The sequence below is a fragment of the Crocodylus siamensis genome, chromosome 11 (assembly GCF_052110815.1).
Source record: "Crocodylus siamensis isolate JL-2025a chromosome 11, ASM5211081v1, whole genome shotgun sequence".
Taxonomy (NCBI): domain Eukaryota; kingdom Metazoa; phylum Chordata; order Crocodylia; family Crocodylidae; genus Crocodylus; species Crocodylus siamensis.
In genome coordinates this window covers 58,481,630-58,499,800 of record NC_143405.1, presented here as the reverse complement: position 1 = coordinate 58,499,800, position 18,171 = coordinate 58,481,630, and the positions used below count along the sequence as shown (strand labels likewise).

General features: G+C 41.3%; 1 protein-coding gene across 2 annotated transcripts in view; it reads right to left on the bottom strand.

Annotated features, from left to right (window-relative positions):
* Positions 1 to 3,651: 3,651 nt before the first annotated feature.
* The window catches only part of CNTN3 (contactin 3), a 227,926-nt gene continuing 213,406 nt past the window's right edge, over positions 3,652 to 18,171 (bottom strand). Inside the window, exons 15-21 of one of the 2 annotated variants that reach the window (XM_090022819.1) lie at positions 16,866 to 16,936; positions 16,024 to 16,258; positions 15,723 to 15,838; positions 13,024 to 13,210; positions 8,475 to 8,587; positions 7,140 to 7,308; positions 3,652 to 5,772 (exon numbers count right to left, since the gene is read on the bottom strand). In XM_090022819.1, coding sequence (XP_089878945.1) covers positions 5,669 to 5,772; positions 7,140 to 7,308; positions 8,475 to 8,587; positions 13,024 to 13,210; positions 15,723 to 15,838; positions 16,024 to 16,258; positions 16,866 to 16,936 — 995 coding nt within the window. In that variant the 3' untranslated portion in view covers positions 3,652 to 5,668. Of the gene's footprint in view, positions 5,773 to 7,139; positions 7,309 to 8,474; positions 8,588 to 13,023; positions 13,211 to 14,449; positions 14,569 to 15,722; positions 15,839 to 16,023; positions 16,259 to 16,865; positions 16,937 to 18,171 lie in introns of those variants that run through there. The other variant, XM_090022820.1, reaches the window with a different exon arrangement.

Sequence of the window (18,171 nt, the reverse complement as noted above, 5' to 3'; positions counted from 1 at the left end):
CAGACTTGCACTGCTGGAAGGAGAACTGATCCTTTTGAACACTTCTTTAAATTGAGTCTGAACTGGGAACATTTGAGGGTTTATTTTTCCCCTCCATCTGTAATTGTAGTGTGTCGCTGACACAGAAATAGAGCACCTTTTACTTAGGGGAGAATTTAAATCACATTCCATCAAAACTCTTGCATGTTGAAAGACCGGTGCATTAAGACTCTCGAGCAGAGTCCCACGGCACCGTGCGTCTCTGTAGTTTTCAAAGAAATGGAACATTACTGCAGATGCATAACGGTAGCTCTGTTCCCATGGTTAGGCCTATTGCTCCCCTGAAAGCCAAGCATCCTTAACGCTTCAGACATGCCAGAGGTATGGCAGTGGATACAAGTGTAGAGCTCTGATCTTGTGTATCAAAGTTTGTGCACACTTGTGACCGGGTCTAAGAACTGATATACTTCTTCAGCAAAGCCAAATGACTCGCCTTGTATTCGTGGTGCCACAGCTGGATCCTTGATGCTCAGCATTCTTTGTTTCAGCATCCATCTCCAAGTTTCAGCGATTAAGCAGTCCAAATAAAGACTTCCATAAGTATATCTTTTAGCACTCAGTCTCCCCCATCCATATGCTCTTGGTCAGTATTTCTCTGAGGTTAGGTGTTAAATTTTGGCATATTAAATAGGTTAGCTGGATGGTAGGTGAATGGGGATTTTAAACTTCTTAATTAGAAAACAAACTGCCTAAATTAATAAATATGAAAGCTTTAAAAGCTATTTACAATGCGGCAGTAGTGAGGCTTCTCATTGTTCACATAGGTAGGATGAGCTATCTTGGAAGATGCATGGTTAGTGTCATTTTAGTCAACTACTTTGTTAATACTCACATTGTAAATACATTGTAAGTACCTACCATTAAAGGGCAGAAATACTTTCCTAGGCTTTTCATTAACACTGCACATTTGCAGAGGAAGGCCTGACTATGCACAGGTTGGAAATTTGGCTCATGTGAAATGCTTCAGTAAAGATTGAGACCCAGATTTTTCCTTCAGTGCTTCCATATTTCCGTTACCTGACCTGACATTCTTCCCTGCAGTACTTCCATGGAAACCCAATAGGCAGTTGTTCTTCAGTAAATATATCTTAACTTTTGAAGAAACTTAAGCTAAGCCACAGCTAGGGACAAATGGCGTTAATCTTAAATAGGTTTCTTGGAGCCCTTGGGGAAATGCAGTGCAATGCTTTTGCTGAGGTCATTTTTCAACGCAGGGCCTCTGGCAAGGCACAGTCATGTGACAAAATTGCCATTAAAAACAAAACTATAACCCCCCCCCCCGCCAAACAAACAAATTTGCTTCATCGAGACAATATTGCCTTTTGATGTCCTAGGTTAGGGACAGCAGTTGCACATAAACCTGGTTTAAGTGATCAGAAACTGGTTTAAATCTGTAACAGAACATAGGTTTGAAATGGCTGAGACTGGTTTTAGATAAGCCTGGTTGAATGTAGTACCAGACTGAACCGATTTGGGTCAAACCAGTTTATGCAACTTCTGTCCCAGACCCGTTCCTGATGTGTTAGATCAGAGTCTCCCAGCATGCTTTGCATCCCTGGGCTGGGCTGTCTGAGGAAGAGGCAGGGGACTGCAGGCACAGTAACATCTGCTTGGCTTCCCCCTGCTCACTGCTCAAGTGGGGATTCCCCCCTCTCCCACAGCAGGGACCCGAGCCAGCATCTGACCATGCCACCCCGCCATGCTTGCTAATGCTGAGAGATGTCTCTGTGTGCGTCTCTCTCCAAAGTTCACTGAGAGAAAGGCAGGCAGAACAGTGTCTACTTAGGGCTTTTTTTGACCTAATCAACAGATTAGCTGGTAATTACAAAAGTCTTAGAAAAAGCTGTTTAAGAAGAGCTTGACCTACTGAGTGAGGCTTTTGTTTTCTTGATGGACTGATAACCTCTGTGTTCTGCTAAGCTCCCTGCTGGGGTTGCTTCAAAGCCCGCAGTCTGTCAATGTTCAACAGGGGGCAGAAAGGTGTGAAAAATGACGTGGCTTGCAGTGAATGCAGTGCCTGTCAGTTTGCTGCAGACAGTATGAAGAAGCAGGGAGAAGGAGATTTGAAAAGCTCAGTATCATTAATAGATGCATGTAGTCCACACATGCAGTCCTCCCTGCCCCTTCCCTCCCCGCCCCCCACCCCAACTCCCCATTTGCCTCAGAGTGTTAGCCAGGGGCCAGGGTCTGGCAACCCCTCCACCCTTGAGCAGTGAGGAGGGGGAGGGAGTCCTCTTGGCCTCAGCTCAGCATTGTGGAAGGGAAGGGAAGGGAAGGGAGGGCTACTCTAGTGCCCCTCAGCTTCTAGTCAGAGTGACTGTCTATCCACTTACAAATCAGTTCAGGCTCAGGCTTTTTGAATGTCTGTCCCTAGCCCTGTTGTTCAAGCTTGTAAAATATGTGGCAATTAACAGCTTGTATTGCAATGTTTGGATCAGCTCCCACTACATAGGTAGTAGCTATGTAATGTTAGCTGGTTCATAATTAGCTCCTTCAGTAGGATGCATATACATTAGACTTCATAGTAAGGTAGACATGTAGGCAATGGCACCTAGTTGTGTCACAGGGTTTGAATGACAGACAAGTGGAGGATGGATCTTTCCTTTGGGGAGGGGGGGACGGGACGCTCTGGTTTTTTTGTGGCAGTGGCCAAATAAGCAACCCTTGACATTTGTGAGATCTGGGGAAGATTAAAAATGTGAGAAAAATGGATCTTGGCCAGAGCAAAGTAACTAAAGGGCATGGAAGAAAGTGCCAATACAGGCCAGTTCTGGGTTCAGTAGGACTGTTGCTGTGCACAAAGCTGCTCACTGCTCTAACTGGTGGCAGGACTGTAACTTGAAAATGTGACATAATGTGACTATAGTTCAGTGCCCGAAGCCGGGATTTATTTACAGGTTTAAGTCACTAATTATAAGGAAGTTTGGGTGTGCAAGGACTGGGCAGGTTATTGGTAGAGGGTAATAATTAGGGACATACGAGGCGTGTCATTTTTTGGTAGTTTGATAAAGTTTCCATCAATAATGGTAACAATGCTACTACTACCACCATTACCAATACATTTCTAGCTCCTTGTTATCTGTAGTTTAGTGCTTTACGAAGGTAGAAACCTTACAATTTTACTGACAGGGAAATGAGAAAGTCAGTGCTCTATGGCGCTCAACAGGACAGTGGGCAGAACAGATTAGCGGGTACATTATTGTCAACTGTTCAATTCAGTTGGTTTTTACTTCCCCTTTTAAAGGTACAATAATAAAAGTAAGATGGAAATCCGTCAAAAACAAACACGTGTTGTAATGAGGCCAGCTACATGTTTAACAAAGTAAGCCTATGAGCATCTACATCACAGAACACATTTGAAAAAAACCCAAGTGTGTGGGCCCAAACCAAACACATTTAAATTGATGAGAATTTTTCTTTAGACTTTACTGGGCATGGATCCGGCTGCCCTCTAGCACAGGTAGGGGAAAAAACAGAGATATGACAGTTAGTATTAACACTGCTAGAAATGTAGGTAAGTGTTTGGTTGGGCATCTTTGCGATGCGACTCCTGAGTTCATGCATCTCCAGTGAAGAGTGGAACGTATTTTGAAAGAGACCAGTAATCCTCACTGTTATAAATATTTTATTAGAATAATAGAAAAAATACATACAGATAACCATAGGATACACACACAGCTGGAAGTTTAAGGATACATTTCATACTTTTCAATATGAAACAAGGTACGCAGTACATATCTCATGGAGATATATAACTAGAAATTAAATAATACAATAGAATAGTAGTCATGAAAATGGCAGTACAGGAACATGAAGTAGAACTGTCTTAAACAAGAATAGAAAGATTCACCTTTCATTGCATGAAACGGAGATATACATTTACTAGGAAAGTGTCTTCCCCCCCATTTGTGACTGTTTGGAAAAAAATCACTGGTTAGCTGTACCGGAAAGCAACTAGCCATTTATGTTTCCTTATGATGTATGTACAGTATATACACGTCTTGCTTAGCTAGCTAGCAAATGAGTGCGTGTTAAACGAGAATGTTAATTTGCTGGCTGAATGCATATTAAAACATTTTTACAGTGATAGAATATTAATGGTCCTACTTCTCTCTTGAGGTTGACTTTTAATTTTTTGTGTATGTCACAGTAATATTTTGAGAAACTGTAAGAGAAAAAAAATCATTGCATGTCACATGAACGTTGATAGGGTGGAACTCGGTATTGGACTGAAAGCTGCATACAGTAGTAAATGTGGTTTGTTTAAGCTTTGCAACTGTAGAAAAATCAAATGTGCCAGGTTGAGCATGTCTTTAATATACTGCTAGGAAAGGTTTGGCTTATATAAATGTGTGTGTAAAGGAGATATAAATAAATATATATAAAGGCCAGCATTATGTATTGCCAGCATTATATGATGCCCATGGAATGCACTAGAATGCCAGCGCTGCTCCGATATGTAGAGCTGCTTAGCTATAGAGGTATCTTTCTGCGATAGAAAGGAAAACTCGTTGTAGCAGCAATGCCCAAGAAAAATCAGGAGTAACAGGAAACATGGAATTACGTATGCCTGGATTTAGGCAATGCAGCATGGCAGTAAATGGCCAGGATCATTTTGGGCTGCGTATCCAGAAGCACCACATCACAGAGCAGGGACGTAATAATCCCACTCTATAAGGCTATGTTGTACCTGTACCTCACATACGGTGCTCAGTTCTTGGCACTTCATATTCTGAAACTTCCTGGCAGGAGTTCAGAGAACATTACCAAAAATGACCTTTGAGTTAGGGGAGCTAGGTTATGAAGAAATAATTTAATGGGAACTATGGAGCTGGTACCCTGGTTAAGAAATGAAGGTGGCAGGGCATGTGAGAAAATTAAATATATTCAGACGGGCAGTGAGAATTATGTACTTCAAATAAATGTACGTTGACTGTAGGGGAAAAAAAACCCAAATAACCTTTGACATGCATCTCTGGCGTAATCTCCAAGAGAAGCAGAGGAAGTGGTGTCTCTTGGACAAAGCATTTGACTGGATGATATAGTAGGTCTTTTCCATCTCCTCCACCTCTACCAGGTGTTTTTGGTAGATTTAACATAGATATTATAAAACGACAGTATGTAAGCTTATCCAAATCTACTGGTAGAGACACCACTTTCTTAATGTTCAAGTTGATATAGGTTTTGTCACCAAACTTGCAATTATTTATGCCTGCAATTTCATCTTTTTTGTGGATGAGAGTGATTCTATCACAATGACACAAGACATGCTCAAACCAGTACAGTGTTGCTGCAAAAACGGAATTCGTCAAAGACCTCGGGTCTATATGAAGCTCTGCGAAACTCTCAAACCTTCGTGCCATTTTATTCACTCTTATTCTCTTTTATATTTGAAGTATGGAAAATGAAAACTCCTTTGGTTCAAGTATTAAGGCATTTTAGTTTCCTTTAAAAGGATTTGCTGATTTTTATATGGTATTTTTTACTTTAACTTACAATGGAATATAAAGTATTTAAAAACACATCAGAGTTTGAGAAAACCATGCATAACCACTGCATTTCTTTTTTTTTTTTTTAAAAGCACTTATTTGTTATTAACTGAACCATTGTTTCAATGAATGAACATGTATTACCACAACACTGCACTAAAAGTCAAGACGGGTACTATTGGTATGAAACTGGATAAAGTGTAGACATTCAAGACTGATGCACCAGAACCCCTTGCGTCCATACCTGTGATAAATGAAAAAGTTCAGGATTAAATGAAGGCAAAAATATAGGCTGTCTCTAAAAGTGCTACCTATGAGCTGTGTATATTATTTTCCAGAAGAGATTTTAATATAGCACTTCATTTCTGCTGCTAACGAAAATTATACCAAAATGTGATAAATATTTACAATATATTTAAATATATTAACATTTTGGGAGAATTCACTGAACGTTCTTTATATTTCGGGTTATAATTGCTAAGAGTGAGAGCCACATAAAAAGCAAAAATCAGATTTTTAAAAATATATACTACTGTCTAAATTATATGGCAATTTACCAGTCCAACAGAATGAAGTTTGTCATACATAAGGGCATGATAAATGTTAATTGCCTTTTTTATTATCTTATTACCATACAGAGTACAAGCATGGATTTTTTTTATTTTTTAAAATCAATAAGGACGCAATTCGTACAAAGGCAGGTTTTTTCAGCTGCCAGCTATGGCTGTCAGGTGCAAAGTCCTGTAATGACTTGGTAAACTAAATCAAAATAGTGCAACGTGTGTGTAATATAGCCAAATTAGTCTTTCAACCTTTTTATATATATAGCCAGTGCTGATACTCGTCACTGAAGTACTTTATAGGGTGAAATATAAATGATTAACAATGTCTTTATTAATGCCAGATTAGCCAATTTTTGTACTGTAGAACTTGATTAAAGTAAGCTCCAATAGAAGAATTTATGAACCTTAGGCTTCAGCGACTGCCTTGCATTTTGACACTGGGGCATAGATTGTTTATAAAACGTTCACAAACCAAAACCTTAAATTGATTTTTCATGAAGTGTGCATTGGACCAAATTTTTGTCATGGCTCAGCTCTGACTTTCCAGGATTTAGAGCATCTAAACATGAACATTCCCAGCAAACAAGCCTAAGCAAATCAGCCTTTTCCATTATTATCACTGCCCTTCCTTCTAGATGGCCACGGAGTCTGAGCTTGCCTCATCTGGCCGTGCCTACAAACCAGCCACCGTTTCCAATGCTGTGATCTGCATACAGAAGGTATGAGATAACTTTCGCCCTCGCACTCCCATTGGACCCAAGTACACCAAAAATCGTACTCATGAATTTGTGCTCCTTGTGCATCTCTTTCACCACTAGACAGTATCTCAGTGGTATCGAATTAGGCACAACTCTGCCACTGATGATCTTGGATGAGGTGCTTCCCTCTTTGTATGTCTGTTTTCCCCTCATCCACTGCCCGTTTAGATTAAGAAGGCAGCAGGGCATGCACCGTGTCCTACTAACACCTGGCATAAAGGGTTTTTATATCGGTTGGGGCCCCTATATATTACTGTAAGAAAGAACAACTCGTATCAGAGACAACATACTAGTTAGCCGGGGAATCCTGATCTGATCGCTGCTAGTTCCATCTCCACCATCAGTTGTTGCTTTTACTTCTATAATGTAATCCTCATTGAATGGCAGCAAAAGTTCGGCCCATGTCTTATTTGTGTTCAGCACATTCATATTGTTTTGATTGCTAGTCCTGTATAAAACCTGAAATACAAAACCAACAGTATTCTTTACAATGCCACCATGCAGCTCTTCCACTCTCTTCTGTTCAACACTTAATTAGATTTTTTTTTCCTGGATTACTTTTTTCTAATCCTCCTTTCCTAGCTTTTTGACTGGCTTCATATAAGCAGAATTAGACTCAATATTTAGAAACGCAATGAAAGCAGATAACACGAATCAAGCTCTTTCATTCCAGATTTAATCTAAAATGGCACAATGTACAATAACAAAAGAATAAACTATTCCACAGAGTTTCTTCGTAGTGTAATCTTCCATAAATTAGCCTAACATTTGGATGTGTTATTATCTAGATCAACCACTTAAAGCAATAAATAGTAAGAAGGTGCAGAGAAGGCAGCTAATTAAAACATACAAATTATGGGCTGTATTGGAAGAAGTTAGGCAAGCATGGAAGGAACATTACGTCAGGGAACTTAACTGCACAGGTGTGATGTTTTCTAACGCTGGGGTGGAATTCAATGTCCCTCGGTGCACCTAAATGGCAGTCTTTCAGCCACATGCATGCCTCAAAACCACTTAGGGAGGGGAAACAGAATCAGTGCCTGTGCCTAAGTATGCATGTGTAGACCGAGCACATGGAGGTGGGTATGCATGCAGCTACATATGCATTCGCATTATAGACGATCATCTGTGCCTAAGTCCAGAAAATACAGGCACCCAGGCGCCCACAATTACAGGAATAATTATGTATCTGTATCCCGCATGCAGCTTATCTCTATAATTCTCCATGTGTTGTGTAAGATGTAGATTTGGAGAAGTCTGTGCGCATTTGTACAATTGACTGGTGACTGAACTGATGTTACAGCTATTTTAGCAAGGTGCTGAAAGTTTCCCCACAATAAATAAGCTAGCTAAGATAGTATCAGTCTGACAGATGGAGTTGTACCAAATTCTTCCAGCCGAGAACCTGGACTACTTTGTTTTATTCCAAATGTTATAATACTGATAAGAAATAGAAAAGGAGCTGCTGTAGATTGGTTTGGGCATGGTATTGTACCTCCAGCGGTCAAGATTTATGGAAAACTGCTCTAAACTTGTTGCCTTGGAAATAAATCTGAAGAAAATGCTTACTGCAAAAAGCTCTGGTGCTATAAAGTATTCTAGTCCTACTCTTTTTTTCCCCTTACCTTATATCCAGTTACTTCAGATTCATTTTCCATTGCTCGCACTTGGTCCCAGTTCAGAACTATCTTTGAGTCTGTAACGTTCCACACAACATTTCCTGGTGGCTGACTGGGTGCTTGAAATACAAAATGAAAGCATGATTTTAATTTCCTTGGCATTACTGATTTATTCCACAGTAGCAAATAATAGTTCAGGTAATTGACTGTCATTACACGTTGGATGTAAAAGCAACTCAAATAGATCATTACTTGTACACGGCACGGTTCAGAGACTAAATTGCAAAAACAGAAGGAAGAAAGAAAGAGAGTGGCACATCAGTGTTATTTCCAAGGCTGATTTGTCTAAGGTCTTCATTAAATATGGCCAAACAAAAGCAACTGTTTTAGGGTATATAAAGAGTGAATTATTAGAATGATGAAGCCTATATCATTTATAGGCTTAACATTGTTAAGCAAATATTTTGCAATGAATTTGACACCTTTGGTCATTTTTTCCCCCATTTTATGGATATTCCTCAGATTTGTTGCTATTTCCTTGCATGTATTTTGTTGTGTAGAAGTATTTGAAATTTTTTTTCCCCCTACTCAATCCCCGCCTTTCAACTGTATGGCACGATTATGTCATGAGAATGATGTTAGGTGAGATGCGATTGGTCAGCAAAAACAGCTAAATCGTCTCATGCTTCCTGGGCAAAGCATTCTCTGTTTCCTGACAGGAGGATGCTGGTATTTTCCAAAAAGCCCGGTGAATTTTGAGTGGTCGGTTAGAGATACCTTTAAGGGAAAAGGAAAAAACAATTTTCAGCCACTAGAATCAAAACTTTTAAAAGCGCGTCAACAGGATTCCCAGAAAACAAGGCATCCAGGTTCACCAGCCACTGAAAAAAAATGTTGCCCCGCATGCCTAACCTCTTTTTGAAGGATACCAGCTTATTGCTACTGCCAGCTGGCAGTGGGTAGCTGTCACTCAGGTGTCACAAGTCTAGGATTTAATGGTGAAATTTCCATTACTGACCCACACTAAGGACCTAGGGTGGACTTTGCAAGGTCCACATTTCCAGTGCATATTCACATTAACACATTTAAAATATCTTTGCTACACATGCAGCCTGAGATTTTTTTGCCATGAAGAGTCATGTCAGTAAAACCTGATTGTACAGGAACAAAGCAGATGCAAAAAAACTGTATGTGCAAAGCTTAAGAGAATTAATCTAAATAGTCAAGCAAATACTTGGCAGTGTCAACTGGCTTCTACATACTGAACAGGATTTACCCTGATGCACTAATACTCAATTTCTGTAAGTACAAGGGGAGTTTGCCAGAGGAAGCTCTTTGTTCTCTCAAGAGTGGAGTATGTTGAATAGTTTTCACACATTGATATTAAGGCTGTTTGAGAAGGAAATTATCACTTTTATAAATACATAAAAAGTACTAATATGTCATCTACACGCATACGGAGAAATGAAAATAGTAACACATAAAGCATGCTGGTGTATACCATTTGACTTACAGGAGCAACCTCCTATGCCTCTATTTGCCTTAGTCACAGAGAGCTGCCATTTATTTTAAATGACCAAAACAAATGGATTTGGTTCACACTGTGCTAGACCCCACTATGATATGGTACTTACACAGATGCTGAACTCACTCTAAATCTGTGAACAGTCCAATAAGCTTTGTCAAGACCCCGATGCTTACGGTTAGCCATACATTAACTACCCTGCATAATCAGGACTTCTGTGCAGGCTATTTGTCAGTTTTATTGTTACATTAACTTAAAACTTGCAGAGTTGATTCTTTGAGCTTGGTCCCATAACACCATGAGTTTAAGGCAGAACAATACATTACATTTTTGGAGTTAGAATTCCTAATATTTGCCTTCAAATATAAAAACGTATAAAGTGGGTGGTTGTTTTTTTTGGGGGGGGGGGAAGAGGACGAGGGATAAAAGCAGACAGGACAGGGTTCAATCCTGAAAAGGACTGCAAAACTTTGTGAAATAATCTTAGAATAATAGAAAGTAGCGTTGGAAAAAACCCAAAACACTTGCTGCCTGCCAAACAGTATCCAGCAGTTAACAGGAAGACAATAGTTTGAGGTCTTGCTTTCACTGGCTTACTACTTAGGCAACAATAGAAAATTCTCACGGCTGGGGCCATTAATGTAACCCAACCTCTGTGAGCTTGGATAGAAAGTTTATAATTAATACAATTATGATAACTGAAAATGATCTTTGACTTCAGTGATTATATGATGGTAGCAAGGTAATTTGAACGAGGGCACTGTGCTGCAGGAATTATTACACCAACTGGTTTGTCCTTGTTTAATCTTCAGGATACTCATTACTAGTCATCAACCTATACAGAAACTTATATTCACATCTTTCTGTACCACATCAGGAAGTTACAATTAAGAAACAACTTCCCATCATTATAGGCTAACTGTGAGATAATTGGCTGTGATGAGAATTAGAAGTCCCATGCTGAAAGGAACTGTGATTGGTTGCCTTTCCCATAGCAACTTCTAATTAGGTTTAGTTCCAGAATGGCAGTACAGGAAGTGAAATTCACTATTAGATCTGTGAAACTGAGGACAGAATAGATGTGCTAAAGGAGCATTACGTGGTACCTTGGCTTTTAATTCTGTCTGATGGGACTGAAAACAATGAAACTCTCAGGGCGAGTTCTAGCAACGTTTCCCACGGGGTCACTTTCAGTGATGAAGGCAATTGCTTCTGCTAGGTTAAAAAACAAAAGGCGCTCTCCTAGAAATATGAAAGTGTGTCTGGTATTTAACTTGAACAAAGCTGGTATGAAAGGTGGTTGATACAAAGCCTATAGTAGAATCAAGCTAGTATGGCTTTAGGCACCATTTTCAACCTGTGCTGTCACTCCTGAGAAAGGGATTATGAAGTGCATTTTATTACAGGCTTAAGTGAAGTACATTTTATTACAGGCTTAAGGAAAGGAAATATTACTTATCCCGCATAATATAATACACACAAATTAATAATAAAGGCTTTGCCTTATAATTGGTGATTACTGTTAAAAAAAAAAACAACAAAAAAACCCCAAACAAACAGTGTGTGTGTATGGGGGAAATCAGTAAATGTCTGTCTCTGAATAAGGAACACCAACCTGAAAATTTGGAGAAGCAGCAGCTTAAGGCAGTTATAAAGTGGAAATAGTAATCAATGCTTTTCCCCTTTAAAAAACAGCACAACTACTTGGATGTTAGCATGCTGTAATGCTTTCCCAACCACCTTCTTGAAGTTTCATAGATGCTAGGGTTGGAAGGGACCTCAACAGATCATTGAATCCAACCCCCTGCCTAGGCAGGAAAGAGTGCTAGGGTCAGATGACCCCAGCCAGATGTCTATTCAGTCATCTGTTAAAGACCCCCAAGGTAGGGGAGATTACCACCTCCCTTAGAAGCCCATTCCAGATTTTGGCCACCCTTACCATGAATGAGTATTTCCTGATGTCTAACCTGAATCTGCTCTCTGTCAGTTTGTGACCATTGTTCCTTGTTACCCCAAGAGGCGCCCTGGTGAACAGAGCATCTCCGATCCCTTGCCGCATCCCCGTAATGAATGTGTAGGTGGCCACAAGATCACCGCTCAGCCTTCTCTTGCGGAGGCTGAAGAGGTCCAGGTCCCTTAGTCTCTCCTCATAGGCTTGGACTGTAAACCCTGTAAAGTTGGCACACTTCGATTTGCATTTAGTATTTATTGGGTACGCAGCACTGGGAAAAGTTTGGGTAGAAACTTGGGTAAGAGTAGAAGCCCAAACTAGACCGCAGCCCTACCCCCTGCCATCCAGTTCTGATAAACTGCCTCATGTAATGGAACTGGCTTGAAGACAGTCATGGTGCAACTACAAAAGTATGATATCAGAATCAGGCCAGAGTGTGGATCTGACCTTTTATCTGGGTTCAGTTGTACATTTGTTAGTTATTCTTCAACATTTGTGTCACTGATTTGGAATTGTGTTCCAATGTAAGAACATGCTCAGACTAGTTCTGTTCCTGCAAAAATTATCACTGCTTCTGAGTATTTGCATGTCCTCAAGAGTGATCAGTTTGTGGCAATCTTGTGAATAACTTGGCAAGAGGATACAGCCAAAATGAGCAATGGATCTGAAAAAAAATTTGGAGGCGAGGCAACACATCACCTCAAAAATGAAGACTTACAAATGTTGTAAAGCCCTAAAACATGCAATGAGTCATTTCTTTCAAATAGCAGTAGCTTTCCTTTGCATACGATAAATTGAAATCTGATCCGTTTTAATTTTTCCTGTCACTAAGATGCATGCAACTGGAGAGCTCAGAAATCAATAATCAAGGCAGGTGGTTCAGGTCCACTGCCACGCCTGAGTTTACACAGACATGACCCTTCTGACAGAAAGGTAGATGGCTTGAACTTGAATCTTTCATATAAAAAAAGTTCGGATCATTTTCAGGTGTTACGAAGCCTATTGCCATCAATGTCATTTTGCTCAAAAGTGACGATGAACCGTTATCACGCTCCCCTCTTTATAGTGTAAATACCTACGCGTCTTTTTTGTGGTAGCATTTACTGTGGCACTGAAGGGACCTGCTCCAGCAGTGTTATATGCCCGGACAGCTGTATAGTATGGCAAGTTACTCTTTAAGCCTGTAATCCTTATTGATGTTTCATTTCCAGCAGCTTTTACTCTATTTGAAGATTCTTCTTTTCCACCGTTATTCCAGTACCTGACCTAGTGAATACAAAGTATTACTAGTTAAAACTTGCTTACAATGAAATGTTCATCCAGAGTAGTATCTTGGTTCCTTTAAGTCCATTTTACTCTTTTAAAAGTGGTAACATTGCCTTAAAGTTTCAGAAATGTTCACAATATCCCTATTGCTTATTAGCCTTTGTCTGTCATATTAGCACTTCTCTTACTACAGCTTTAAAAAGGAAGCTGAAATATTAAATATTATTTGGATTACAAAGATGACTGTGCAAGGAAAAACATTAGCTTATGTACAAAACAAATGAGAAAGATTAGAAAACTGTATCCATCTTACAGATAGTCCCTTTAGAAGTAGAAGCTGCCGCTTGCAACGTATCAGTAGAGGCAAAGCCATGACTTTCCTCACAGAGAACAAAACACAACATGTGCTCATTATTCTGTGTTATCCGAGGCATTTAGAAAGAGAGACATCAAGGTGAGTCAGAAAAAAAGTGAGAAGTACAAATGTTCTTCTGTCTCTACCTGGAAACTGGGTACCATCTCTGCAGTCTGATAATACCAGCTAGAGTGTTTGAGATGTTTGATTTTTCAAAACCACTGAAAACCTCTCTCAAAAAGTAACTTTTATAATATTTTTGACCATTTGAAATAAAGGCAGAGATACTTCGCTCCAGTTGGCCCAACCTGGGGGAGAGAACTCTTCTGGCATATATATAAGTTTGGCATGAACAAATGACCTCCAGGCAAGTCCTTGGTATTTTGAAAAGCTAGGCTTATTGATACCTGGCTGTTCCACGCTCTGATTAGTCACTTTGATGACTGAGGCACAGCCAGCTGGGATGGTCCATGCTCATCACCCTCTTTCTTGTACAGAGGCCATAAGTCAGGTTAGTTGGCTTTGTGTGATTTGGGTCTCTGAATCATTGCATTAGTAATGAGAACAGGGTCACAACCAAACCTACAGGATCTTCACACCTTGAATATGTAAGTCGATATAATACTGAAACACAAGCACAACAAAGTGTGGCATCAAATGCTTAATCAGCATGAATGCGGAAGGGCCACAGTGCTCATTAGTTGGCCAAGTTCCCAAGCACTTATTGAGGTGACAATATTTTGTACCTATGTTCTAAAGAAGAATAGAATTACAGTTCCTGAATGAACTGGAGGAGCTATTTCAGATGCAGAGTGACTAGTATGTTTGGTAACTGGAAAAAAAAGAAAGAAAAATGAAAGGGCACTCTGCTAAGAAATGCAGACCTTTCAGATACTTCTGAAGTATTACAGGGGACGCATGTAACCATCCAGTGTTGAGGCCAATTTGTTCTGTACTCAGCAGTTTGAATGAGGATGTCATGCATCTGCAATTTCATATTTATCTGTAAAGTGGAAAGAATACAATCAGCTGTGCAAAGATGTAACATCCTTATTTTCAGGGCTTGAAGTATTGTATGGAAAGCAGGAAATAGTTTCTCTAGGCAAACAATCTATGAACAGCAGGAGGTCCCACAGGTACCAAGGCAGGTTGGTCATGCAGCAGGTACAGCTTCTGGACTGCTTTTAGGGCCTGGGTAGACAAAGCCTTGGCTAGGATGAGAGCTGGGGATGGTCCTGCTTTGAGCAGGAGGTTGGTTGAACTAGATGATTTCTTGAGGTTTCTTCAAACCCTAATTTTCTATGGCTCTATGTCTGTTGAAATCCTCATTCTGAATGCAGACTTAGTGAATTTACAGTAATTAGACTTAATAATGCAGATTTAGTAAACTGTCAGCAAACAAGGGAATGTGTGAGTTCTGTTCAAAGATCAGAGTATTTTATTCCTGTCAAGAATGAAGGGGTTTGGGAGGGTGGGGCTTGGTAACCCTACCCCCCCCCACCTCCCAGGAGTGGGAGAGGGGGAAGCTTGCCCTGCCATCCCCTCCGTGCCACCGCTGCCTCCAAGGAGCAGGGCCAGTCGGGGGGAAGCAGAGCTGGCCTTGCCCACCCACTCTGTTGCACTCTGCCACCTCCAGGGAGCAGGGCTGGGGCCAGCGGGCCTTGCCCCCCACCCCAGCCCTGCTCCCTGGAGGCAGCAGAGCGTCAGCCTGATGGGGATGGAGGGGGCAGAGCAGGAGGGTGAGGCCAGCTGCTGGCTTCACCCCCGCTCATGAATGCCACATGCCCCCAGACGCTAGGGGGGCACGGCGAGCTCCTGCAGGTGGCAGCGGGAGCGTGGCAGAGGCAAGTGGGGAGCTGCCACAGGGGGGAATTAATCAAGTCTGCCCCGACATGCTACAATTAAAGTGCATCAGAGCAGCCTCTGCGCTTGTGTACAGGCACCTATATAGTCCAGCCTTGACTAAAATGTCTCTCGGGTATCTTCCCCTCAAAAGGTCTATGTGATAACAAAACCTCACAGAATGACTGTGTGATTAGCTGAAGCAGCCACTCTAGACTTTGTGATTGCTCACCTGTAAATACATGATTAGGAGAGAGAATGCAGTAATTATGACCATGCTATCTGAGTGAAGGGAGCATATTCAGATTCATTTACCTCGTAACCCAGTAACCTTCCACTGCTCATTTTCCAAGGAATGGCAGTCCAAGAAACTTCAATGACTGAAGATGACAGGCTAGTTGCAGAGACACTGGAAGGTGCTATAGTAGGCTCTGTGTTTGGAAATAAACACATAGGAGATTAGACACACTGGTGAACCGGGAAATAAAAATGTCAGTTTCCTAATTAAAAATGGCCTCATTGATATCTTCTAAGGCAATAATCATTCAGCTGTTGAACTATTCTCATAGGTATTGCATGGTAAGAAAACTGCTTGAGAGATAATTCAATCACAAACCCTCTTCAGCAGAAAACACTGTGGTTACTGGACTAAATGGCCCTTCTCCTTTATTATTGTATACACCAACTTTGACTTCATATGGTGAAAATGGCAGGATGCTTTCGTTTCTAAAGACGTATCTTGGTGTATCAGGAGATGTTACTACAGTTTGTATCCACGTTGTAGTGCCAACAGGTCGGAAAGCAACGACATAGCCAAATCCTTCACCATTCTGCAGTTCTTCAGGAATGGGCTATGAAAAAAGCATGGACTATGGTTTATAAATGATGAACTGATCTTTTAATAATCCAACAGAGCATGAAGCTGCTTACTGGTATTGCTTCCAACTATAATACCATCCACTGATGTGGCTGTAATGCTAACTACATAGTACCTAGGAATATAACACACTTCTGATATTTAACCTTTTATAAAATGGACTCCTTAATATAAAGGACTACCCAATTTTCCTTTGTATGCCTAACTGTTAGCATGTTAAGTCCAAAGTTAACTGAAATCAAGAAGTGGCAAAACTGCACTGGAAGCTGACACAATTAAAGCTCAGTTCCTTTCCTTGACCTTTTGAACAATATTTTTCTTTCTTTCTTTCTTTTACATTTATGCCAAGCCAGAAGCAGCCTTGGCCACATTAGCTACATTTTCAACTGATTATATTCTAGCACAGTAACAAACAAGAGCAAAGAGAGAAAGCAAATTTGCATAGCTCGCATTACAGAATGTTAACAAGCACATATCCGGCTTCGATGAAATGTCACAGTGGCCAGAGACATTAATCTTTTAAAAGGAACTTGAATGAAACCGATGGCTTTGGGAAGAAAGGCTCTAGCTAGACAACTTACATCCCATGTTATGACCAGTTCAGACCTGCTGCCTCCTCCCCCACTCACTTCCGACGGGGGTGTTTCAGGAACTGCGGAGAAGAAAAATATAGCTATCTACAGAGTACAGACAAGCTGATAAATAGATACTAACCTAGAGCTGTTCCACGGGTGGCCGGCCTGTGAGTGGTTAACATGTGGCGTGTGGCTCCTGCCCATCTCTCCCGTGGCAGTGGGGCCGGGGTCTCCAGACTCCCACTCCCACCTCTGGCCTTTTGTTCTTGCCCCTGCTCTGGGGTGTGGGGTGGCACAACAGGAGGGGGCTAGGCTGCCTGTGCTGCGGGAGTGGTAGGGGCCCCCAAAAAAGGGGATCCGGGCTGCCCACGCTGCATGTTGCAGGTGGGCTTCCTGCATGATGGGCGCAGTGGGGAGAGGGGCAAGGGTCCTGTGCCTGTGGTGGAGGAGAAGAATCAGGCCAAGCAGGCTTCAGAGTGAGCTGCTCATCTGCAACGTGGCTGGGAAGGAGGGTGTGTACAAGTGGCAGGGAGGAGAGCTAGCCTGCATGCGTGGTAGGGGAGAGCTGGGCTGTGTGCATGACTTGGGAGCGCAGGAGGACACCCCTGCAGCATGCATTCTCAACTTGGGTCCATGGCCTGCGCCGCACGTGTGCCCGGAAGTAGGACAGCCCTGTACTAACCAGATGGCATTATGAGACATTAACCCTTGCTCTGCAGAGATCATAGGGTTGAGCTCAGGGTTTTTCTTGCAATTTTAACCCAGTCCTGGAAACTTCCAACCATCTCTTGCGTTTATGCTGCTCAATGCCTGCTGTGCTTGGCAGATCCTCTACAGGAGTACATCTATGGTTTAAATGTACCAGAGTACATTTGTGGCCTAAATTCTGAGCGACCCCAAATGTGTGGTGCATTCCAGCTTTCCTGGTGGGTAAGCTATACGAATCAACAGCTCTTAATTCAGCATAATTACCACCTTATTGGTATTCATAATGCATCCTCCTCTATCTAGAACGTGACCGGTAAACCCAGATTGAAAAGCCAAAAAGCAATACTGGCAACCAAGTAACCAAACCAGCCTGACATCAAAAAAGCCTAATGAAAACATAGTGATACATAATCCCAAGGAAAGCAAGTTAGTTTGTCAGCATGAAAAACATTCGAGTTTCATAAGAACAATTCTTAAAATAATTTCCCCCCACGCGCTGAGCATAAAACTGCTACTGCTTGATAATCACACATGCATTCTTTGTACTCCAGTTCTGTATATACTGCATAAACATTTATTGTGATGACTGCAAGGAAAATTGCCC